General features: G+C 47.6%; 1 protein-coding gene across 2 annotated transcripts in view; it reads left to right on the top strand.

Moving 5' to 3' along the window:
* Positions 1-6257: 6257 nt before the first annotated feature.
* Positions 6258-10235, top strand: part of KCNIP3 (potassium voltage-gated channel interacting protein 3) — a 62382-nt gene continuing 58404 nt past the window's right edge. The window contains exon 1 of one of the 2 annotated variants that reach the window (XM_059730560.1): positions 6258-6610. In XM_059730560.1, the coding sequence (XP_059586543.1) occupies positions 6596-6610 (15 nt within the window). In that variant the 5' untranslated portion in view covers positions 6258-6595. The remainder of the gene's footprint in view (positions 6611-10235) is intronic. The other variant, XM_019481132.2, reaches the window with a different exon arrangement.

The following is a 10235-nucleotide window of genomic DNA, read 5'->3' as shown; positions in this document are numbered from 1 at the left end:
TACTCTTAAACTCTCCAAGCCCTAAAGTCTTAAAAAGCCCTGGAGGGGTGGGCAGCCTGGTAGGGGAAAGGAACTTCTTACTTACGTTTAAAATTAAGTTTTCAAAAAAGCACTTAGAATCATGAAATCATAGAAAATGCGGGTTGGAAGGGACCTTAGGAGGTCATCCAGTCCGACCCCCTGCTCAAAGTAGGACCACCCCCAACTAGATCACACCAGCCAGGGCTTTGTTGAGCTGAGCCTTAAAAACATCCAAGGATGGAGATGCCACCAGCTCTTTAGGTGACCTGTTCCAGTGCTTCACTACTCTCCTAGTGAGAAAGTTTTTCCTACTATCCAACCTAAACTTCCCTTGGTGCATGGGATTGTTCCATCCTAAGTGCAAGACTTTGCACTTGTCCTTATAGAACCTCATGATATTTCTTTTTGTCCAGTCCTTTAATTTGTTGAGGTCTCTAGCCTTACCCTCCAGCGTATCCACTACTCCCCCCAGTTTGGTGTCTTCTTCAAACTTGCTTATCTCAGTTCATTTGCAAATGGGCTCTTCAGCAAGAACCATAGTTTAAAGCTGAAGAGCCAGGTTTCTCAGATGAACCTAGATTGTTATACTCTGTTACCTGGCCTAATTTCAGCAGCTTCCTAAATAAAGATAACAGATATAGAGATGTTCCTACTAACTGGTATTCAGATGCTTATTTGTATTCTCTTTTTAAGCTATAGTGTATCCTAAACCAGCTCGAACTGGCATAAAACAACTAAATGCACCATAAGCCATCTTTAGCCATCTTATTACAACTGTTCTCACCTATAATCCTCTCTCACCTACTCCTTCCTTTGTCTCTTCTGTTCTTACTCAATTTTTAGTTAAGTGAATGCAAGCAAATGCTGAAGTAGCTTGGAGCCTACTCTGTGAAGCCAGGATGTGTAGTAAGGTTCTGCCACCTTAAACAGCTGGATTTTGCTGCAATCATCAGTTGCTAGCAGGGTCTGTTAATGTGACAGAGGAGTTCTTTGTAGGATAAATTTAATGGGGCTACACTCTGGCAGGGAGTATAACTGGGCATGTGGCAATCAGCAGTGGTATGGCAGGCAGCATCATAATCTGTCAATATTCCCGGCAGCAGAGCAGTCTGCCAGGACTCTGGTTAATTTAAGGCTCTCAATAGATGAGTTTATTTAAACTAGATTTCTAGGGGCACAGCATTTTCTTAAGAGAATTGCATTTCTAGATCCCAGGAACGTATTACAGACCAGGGTTTGAACTCCCTACTCAGTTGTTAATCAATCTCCCTGAGCCAGGGCCGTTGGATTGTGGTCGTGAAAGGGTTTAGATCCCTGTTTTAACTCCAGCTGGTGAGTAAATCAGCTCCTGGAGGGAGCTGGAGAAATGGGTTAAAAGTCTAACGTGGTTCCAAAAAAAACCCAAAAAACCCCCAAAATCCACCTAACAATCCCGATGTGACTGCACCAAAAAAAAAATCTATTCAAGACTGAATAAAAACAAAACCCAGCAAGGGCATAAGAGGATCAGAGCTGGTAATGATTTGTAATCCATAATAATGGAGTGTCTGCTAGCACTGTGCATGCTAGGGAATTTTATGAAATAGGCGTGTTACCATGTCTGGAGGCAAAGTGACCGAGGTCATCATGGGGTGAAGAGATGATGGGATTAAGTCTCACATTTTTAAGCAGTGTCATGGGATCTCAAAAGGCCACTTTGAAGAGTTTCTAAACTCTCAGTGAAAGGGCAGACACACATGCTCACTGAAACATGCAGGAGCACACATGGACACATTGGCATGCAAGCATGTGCCAATTGGTACACCCCCATGCACTGATACACACATGTTTGTGTGTGCCCTATCCACACACGCTGACAGAAACTGGTACAAATGATGAGGCCAGTGCCTGTATGCAGACTAACACACACACACAAACACACACCAGCAGAGTCAGCAGCTCGGTCCCCCTGATGGGCAGTCACCCCGAGTCTCTCTTTTGTGCTCTTTGTCAGCACATGCATGGCTTGTCAGGCTGTCAGAGTCTGACTCAAGTGACCTGGAGCTCCATTTAACTGTTTCACCCAAGTGACAGGCTGAGTCCGTGCCGCTGGACCCAAACTGATGGTCCCAGGAATGCTGCAGAGCTCAAACTCAGGGACAGTTGGCATTCAGCTGTCCCCTCCAGCACATCCATTTTCTCTGCAGCCTCCTGAAGGATCAGGCATTGCTTTGATGGGGCTGTCTAGAGTCATTCCCATCAATGCTTCACTCAGAGGTAGCAGAGGCAAGTGGGTTCAAATTTTCTAGCCCATAGGGCTGCCACTTCCCTTTGTCTGTCCTGTCTACTTAAGCCCTTAGAGCCAAGAGCTATCTCTTCTTTGTGAATGCATAGCTCCTAGCATGACAAGGCCCTGATCTCAGTTGGGGTAGATGAGCGCTAGCATAATATACAGCAAGTCTACCCCACACCACCACCTTCTTTCTAACCTGGGGGCATTACAGCATTCAATTCTGGTGATTCATGGTGCAGAGCCGAGGCAGCTGGTCCAGCCCTAGCTCTGGATATTTGCACAGGGTTTAGTAGCAAACACGCTTAGAATGCAAAGGACTGCTCTGCACGTGGGGCAGATAATGATGCTTAGCTTTGCTGGGCTTATGTAAGCATGGGCAAGAGGGTCTTTGCCACGTGCTGTGGGAGGAGATGGGGTAGGGGCTAACAAGGCACAGCGTGGGATTTAAAAAGCTAGAGTGGGGTTAATCTAATCTATTTGAGATTAAACTGGATTAGAGCAATGGAAGGGGATGGGGGGGATTGTTTCTGCCTTCCTATGTCATGCAGTTCACGGGGAGGACATTCACTTTGACTGATCAGTGGTGGCAGAGGCCTTCTGTATCACCGCCAAATCTGTAGAGGTACTGAGCGGGCTGGATGAATTTGTCCCCTATACAGAAGGAAGCTACAAGCTGCTGAGTTTTGGCTACAGTGGGAAGTGTGCAGCACCACGCAGCATCCTGCTGTCCTGAGCGGTCCCTGGGATGAGCTGCTTGCTTTCTGTGCCTCAGTTTCCCCATGTGAAAAATGACTGCAACATCTAAAGGGCTGCAACAGGGTGCTCTACCCCTTTAAGGGCATCAGGGCCCAGGGCTAGTCAGCTGGGAGTATGTCATATGGTTCCCATAAAGGGCTGAGAGAGCGCAGTGATGTGTATGTGATGGGCCCTGCGGCAGGCAGCCTGTTTTGTTGCAGATTTTTGTGTCCAGTACCTATGTGCGAGGGGAGGGCTGTGAGCAACTGGAGGGAAGCACTGGACTAGTTCTCAGTCCACATGAGTGTCATTAATAGAAGTAATCCAGGCATTGGAGAGAGGCTGCAGTAACTTTATGAATAATGGCTCTAGGCCTCAATGAGATTTCCAGAGTGCAAATCTGCAGCAACTCCAGTCAAACCAACATGCTGGCTCTGCTCTGTTGGCTGCATTTCTCCTACCACAGTGCAGCCTAACTCTCAGAGGAGGCAAATAAATTCTCCTCTAGTAAGAAGGGCAATTATTTCCCCCTCTTCTTCCTCCCCAACCTGGTGTTCCTGCAGTCTTAGAAACTGTTTCACTCTTTGGCGCTGTTTGTATCTAAACAATGCAAAATGTGTACAAGCGCCCTAGATGCACAGGCAGCTGCACCCAGCCCGCCTCCAGGTATCACATCAAAGTCCGCTTGCTCCTTCCTGCTTTTCCCTAATGAACGCTCACCTCTCCTTGTAATCCTGGACCAACCCATCTTCTGGTGTAAATCAGTGTAGTCATACTTGTACTTGCTCATTACACCATGGGTGGATCTGGCCCTTCCCATGACACATTAATAACATTCACACGCATCATTAGACACAAAGAAAACCACATTTCTGTCCCTCCCAAGCCGTTAAAAGGCTTTCCCCATTTGCAATTGGAGACTGATGCCTGCAGAATTGGAGCCAAATGCAACTGTATCTGGTGGGTCTAATTAGCAATCCGGCTAAATAAACCTCACACATGGGGAAGTTGTGGGGGGGTGGTTATAGCAATAGACTCCTTAACAGGCAAGAGTCCTGGCTTCTCAAACTGGCATTTATAAATGACTTCAACTGGAAGTGAGCCCAGAGCTCCAAAGATCTCCGATAATGTGCCATATATTATTAAAGGCAAAGTTGACTCCTGTACATTAGGCCATCCACATCTCTCCCCTGGTAACTATCTCATCTGAGCTAACACATGCATGAGTATCTGAGTGTGAGTAGGGTGTCTGCGTACATGTATGTGCACACAAATAGTGTATGGATGCACCCCAAGAGTCTGTGCACATGAGCATGGATAAACGTCTGTCCATTCATGCTCTCAGATATGGATGTGGGCATAAAGAGACATACCCATGTTTCCAGGCACAGACTGCTGTGCACACAATGGCTTTTTGCTTACATGTACATGACTGCAACTTCACATGACAGCACACGGGAACTTGAAGAGCATGCTATGCCCGTGTTCACACGGTCCTTTGCTAGTTTCTGAACTCAGCACGTGCTGGGCTCATATTTTCTCCTCTGCTCTTGTTTTGCCAGGTTCCATCTAGGCCTCAAAAAGCCAAAACCTCAGCAGAGGATGTATTCTTGCCCACTGGAATAAAAAGCTCCAGAAACCAAACATGAGTAAGAGCCAGTGGGAAGGGCCCACAGTATTTCCAGTCGCTAGTAACATAAGTGTGAGACTTCAGAGAAGCTCTCTGATGTGTTTAAGGGCAGAAATGATGATCGTGTCACTCGGGTGATGAAGCATGGAGGGAAGCCTCCTGCAAGCGGGCCTTTGGAATAGACAGATGTATATGTAGCGGCTGCAACACAGGGCTGGGAGCCAGGACACCTGGTTCTTATGCTCATTTCCCCTAGGGACAGACTCACTGGCCTGGGTGGAGTCCCTTCATCTCCCTGTGCCCAAAAGAGGATTAATGATCATGGCGCTTCAATCTCTCAGTGTGCAAGGCCCTCTAGAAGGACTGTTATGGGGTCAGCAGTGTCTTCAGTGCTGGGTTGTTCTTCCAATGAAACTGTCCTGGATTGCCAAAGATAGCCCATGCTGCCGTGTCCATTGTAGTCATGCCTTTGATGTCAGGGCGCAGCAATGCTGCACAGAATTTCAAATGAAATTTTCTTTAGCAAAGAGCAGATTGCATCCACCCCAGTGCCTAATGGTGTGTGATTCTGGCTGGGCTCTTTAAACCGCCTGTTATTGAGACTCTACCCAGGACATGTTGGTTTGATTATAATTAGGCCGTCGGCAGGACTGGTGTGAATACATAGTGCATTACCTAGCGAGTCGCTGGGTGCAGATCTTTCTTTGCTGAAGCTAAAAAACAGAGATCTGTTCTTCAGAAGGGCTGTTTCAAAGGAGATTAAATAGGGATCTCTTCCTAGGAATCAGCACTAACAGAGAACTACTTTCAGGGTTCGAAGCTGTAATAAGGGATTTCTCCACACAGGGAAAAATACACGGCATAGGGATCTGCTCTCAGGTTGTCCATCAGATGCAGAAAGTATGAATCTGCATCTAGTGATCTCTTAAGAGCTGGTAAACAACTGGTTCTTAATGGCAGAGCAAAGACATCGGTTTGTAGAGATCTCCTGCCACCTGGTATGCATCTGCTGGCCCAGGTCTCCCAGCATGCAGATCCCACAGACCTAACTGCTGGGATCTCCCAGGATGCAAGCAAAAATGAATGTCTGGGGAGAAGGATAGGCTAGTGGTTACGGCATTGGCCAAGATCTGCAATTGGTGTCCAGTTCAGCCACCAACTTCTTCTGGGCAAGCTGCTTTGCTTCAATGCCTCTCGGTACGATAGCCTCCCAGAGACGCTGTGTGGCTAAATGCAGCAGAGGGTGAGGGGCTCAGGGTCTGCAGATACTATGACCTTAATTAGATTGACTGGGATCTCACATGTCATGGTGCCCGAATCTCCTGGCTTGCTGTGGAGTGGGGAGATGCATCTGCAGGGCTCTCCTGTCTGCAGAGCCTGGAGTTCGTTCCCTCCATTGCCTGGCAGCAGGGAGCTTCCCCTTTAAGTTTCCCCCTGGATGCTCCGGAGCTGACGGCTCCACTTTTTTAAGAGGTTTGAATCTTTGGTTAATTGGCTTCCTTAAATACAGAGTGAGAGCGAGAGCCACGGCGCAAAAGGGGGGAACCGAGGAGGCGATGGGTTGGGTTGCCATGGCAACCAGCAGCCGTAGGCTGGCGGGTTGCATGTCACGGAGAGGGAATAATGGCCCTGAAAGGTAAACTTGGCATAGGGATGCTTCCTTTGTCAGGGATGTTTGAACAAGGACAAAACCAGCCGCCAGCCTCTCCCCTTCTGCATCTTGCCAGGGACAGGCAGAGCCGGGGAGATTAACCAGATGGGAATCACCCTCAATCTCATGCCAGCCTCCACCGCACTTTGAACCGCTTCGGCTGGAGCAAAGCGCCGTGTCTGTGACCTCGGCCCACCTCCCCTTCCCCTTCCCTTTCCTCCTGCGAGTCCAGGCTCCGTGGCTTGTCGGTCGATAGTCGCCTGTTGGGGCTCCCCCGTGTCAGGAGATGTTTGAAGATGCGGTAAGTAAAAATAAAAGCTCCTCTGGGGTTTGGTGGGGGAGAGAAGGCGGTAAGGTCAATGCCTGCCGACCTGTGCACTGCTTGAACAGGCATTAGTCCATTCGGAAGGAGCCTTCTTGGCCTTCAGGACATCCAGCAGGAGGTGCTGAGCCAAGCAGTAAAGGGGCTGGTCTGCTACGGCTGTCATATCACCCTTTTTTTCCCAACCTGTGAGCAGTGCTGGAGCCTAATTCTGTAGCATTCGACCCCCGGGCCCAGTTCTGCCCTCTGTAACTCAAATGCCACAATGGCCCATAAGATGCACCCAAAACTCTCATGGAAAATCATTGGGAGTTTTGCCTTGGGTGAAGGTGGCTGGATACTTAAATTACTGGCGCTGAATATCTTTGTGGCTATATGGGGCACATCATGACAGGATGTCAAGTTATGAGATATAGTATGTGTGAGGATCCAGGCAAGAACCGGTTGGTTCATGACAGTGCCTGCAGATCTGGGCACTTTGGGGTGGATTTTACAAAGAAAATTGTCACAGGAAAGCATGGAGCTTTTCATCTTCCAGTGGGGCACATTTCAGTTGTCCAATGAGAGTGGAAACCACATGTGACTATGATGATCAGTCCCAAACCATGAATGATGAAGACTAGGCATCAACTCTTTGCGCCTATTCTCTAGGGAAATGTTTTCATGGGTGCTGTGGTGGATGCAGGATAGCAGGGGATGCTGCATGCAGAAGGGCTCTTGCTCCATGTGAGAGCAGTTCTTCACCAGGAGAAGCAGGCAGTAAGAGAAGAAGAGAAGGAGGTCCCCAGGGATCAAAACCCAAGGAGGAAAGGGTGCTATGTGGAGGACTGAAAGAAAACAGGGCAATCTGCTAACAGATGGAGGAGAGTGTGTGGCAGAAGAGACAGGCCTATGGGAGTTGTTTCAACGGGCCAACCCCAGAGACTGCAAGGCCATGCTGCCTGCCTGGAGCAAACCTCTTAACCATAGACCTGCAGCTGACAAGAATCCACGGATTGTCCTTCACATTGGGATAAGCGGTGCTGCCAGAGGCCCGATGAGATGGACGCAGGCCCTGGGGAAGATGCTCTGGGGGACCATCTGGTGGGATTCATCTGGTCTCTAGAGGGAGGACAAAGGTGTTCCAAGTGATGAAGATCTTCAGGCAGCCAAAGGATTGGGGCTATGAGGCAGCTTTTGGGATATTCAAGCCCTGGAAAATAGTCTCAATGGATAGATCCACCTTAGTACATGGTGGGATTAAGGGTGGCATAGCTGAGGAGAAGAGCGTTAAACCAAAAATGAGAAGGAAAGGTTGAGAGAGACTGGGGTCATTTCCAGACCTGTTGTTAATAACTAGGAAGAGGCCACTCGGGTAAACAAGGGTCTGAAGGGCAAGGAGGCTGGATACTAAGACTGAAGAATATTGCAGTCGAATGGACAGTACAGTTAAAGAACAGTACCTAATTGTCTAGGAAAGTGGGTGAGGCTAGAGATGGCTGTGGGTGAATGCAAGGAGACGGCAGCGAGATGGAAGAATCAGAGCTAGTGCTTCACATCATGGAGCTAGTTATCGTGCCAGAATCATGGCCCTCATGACTGGGACACAGATAGTGAAGGGTGGAGGCTGTAAGAGTGAAAACAGTAAGAGTAGTAAAGCTGGGGGGTTGTCACTGCACTTCAGCAATGGGATGGACTGTGAAGTGGTCAGAAGTGATACCGTGGATTATAGAGTTGGCCTGGGTATAAAATTGCTTTGGGGAAGGCTTGTACAAGATGTTCTTGTGGTATAGTACCAAGGCTATGCTATAGACCCCCAAGGTTGGCTCTGGATGTGGATAGAGTCCTCTGCATTGTCATCAGAGAGAGAAATGCTACCAGGAATTGCATCAATTTGGGAGGCTTTAACTTCCCAGATATAGATCAGAGAACAAATGAACTAAAAATGGCTGAGCCTGGTTATTCTTGGGTGGGACAGATAACAGATTTCTTCACCCATTGCTGAACCCAGAAGCTATTTTAAACGTAGTTGGTTTAATATTTTAGAAAAGAGCTAGCTGGGGAGAAATCAAGAAGCCTGGATTGAGTGATCATGAGTTAATTTAGTTTAATGGAAATGGAAAGATTTTTAAAAAATCAGTCATTAAAGCTGACAATGAGAAAAGGATGAACTTTGAGAAATTAAGAGAACAAGTTATTCAAGTCTACTGGGGTGAAGAAGTTAGGAACTTATATCTGGAGGAGGTCTAGTATTTCCTTAAGTCAGAGGCACAAAAACTATTTGATCTGTTCTGACTGATCTAGTCTGAAAGGTATGTCTTGGAGGTCTGGAAGTGTCAGGATAATGGGGGAACTGTAAGTCGAGTTAGGCTAAACAGATAGAAGAAGGTTCTTCAATTGCTTCAGTAAAATGGGAGCTATAAAAGAAGCTGCACTGCTATGCAGTGAGGATGGAGTGGAGGTGAACGACATGTTGGCATTGGCCCCACAGCTAAATGAAGTGTTTTCAGTAAGGAGCCTATTCTAGCATGGCGCAGGGGGGGCAAAGTGTATAGCAATGGAGGCTGCCACATCTGTGGAGGAAGCGAAAACCAAGGTGCTCTATGTGTTCATGTTAGAGGGTGGCTGGATATTCTTGATCCCACTGGCACATGAAATCAAGGTTTCTCACAAATTCTGTCACATCAGGGTGAGATGCCTGGTTAATGGCAAATGTAGCACCTCTCTTTAAAAAAGGGATAGTGGGGGAAAGTGGTCCTGGAAACTACAGAGCAGTTGTTCTGGTCTCAGTTGCTCTCAAGGTTTTAGAACAAAACGGAAGGACTGAAAAAATGCTGAGAAGCAAATGGGAAAAGGACAAATGCAACATGGTTTGACTGGAGGTAGATGCATTGAACTAACCTGGTGTCTTTGAGAAAACCCTGGGCCATGGAGATATGGGGATAGGGAGAACAGGAGAGCTGATTGGCAGACTGGGGATTTTGTTTAGGGGCTGCTGGTCCTTCCCTGAAGGTTTCATCCTCTGTGTCGGGAGCACTTTGACCCTGGGATGCGTCAGGTGTGGCATTTCCAGCAGAGATGGGGCACATTGAACTGGTGAGATACACCTGAGAGACTGGGTGCAATTCTGGGCACCCATGTTCAAGAGAGAGGAACTCAAACTGCACTGGGTGTAGAGAAGTGAGGCAGGAAGCCCTGTTCTCTGGAAGGAGACTGAAAGAGCTTGGCTTGCTTACTGCAACAAGGCAAAGACTGAGAGGGGAATACAGATGCTGTCTCTAAATACATCCAGGTGGGGAGACACCCCAGGGAGAGAGAAGAGCTGGTGAAATGTTGGTGCAAGAACAAAAGGCTGGAAATTTGAATAAATTCAGGGTTAAACTAGAAGCAAATTTCTAGCCATCAATGAAATGAGGGTCTGGTACCAACCGTTAATAGGAGTAACAGTGCAGACAATCAACTTGGTCTGATGAGTTATATGTGATGTGACTGCCTGTGATGGCAGGGGCTGCATTTAGTGAGTCAGGAGGTCCCTTCTTGTCTTTTGTCCTTTGTTCATCTTTAGAGTATTACGACTGAATGAATCCAATGATGGGATCACAGTTAATAACCTGAGATGCTCCTG

Source organism: Alligator mississippiensis, chromosome 7 (assembly GCF_030867095.1).
Source record: "Alligator mississippiensis isolate rAllMis1 chromosome 7, rAllMis1, whole genome shotgun sequence".
Lineage (NCBI taxonomy): Eukaryota > Metazoa > Chordata > Crocodylia > Alligatoridae > Alligator > Alligator mississippiensis.
Note: the sequence above shows the minus strand (reverse complement) of the source record. Positions and strands in the feature narration are given on the sequence as shown.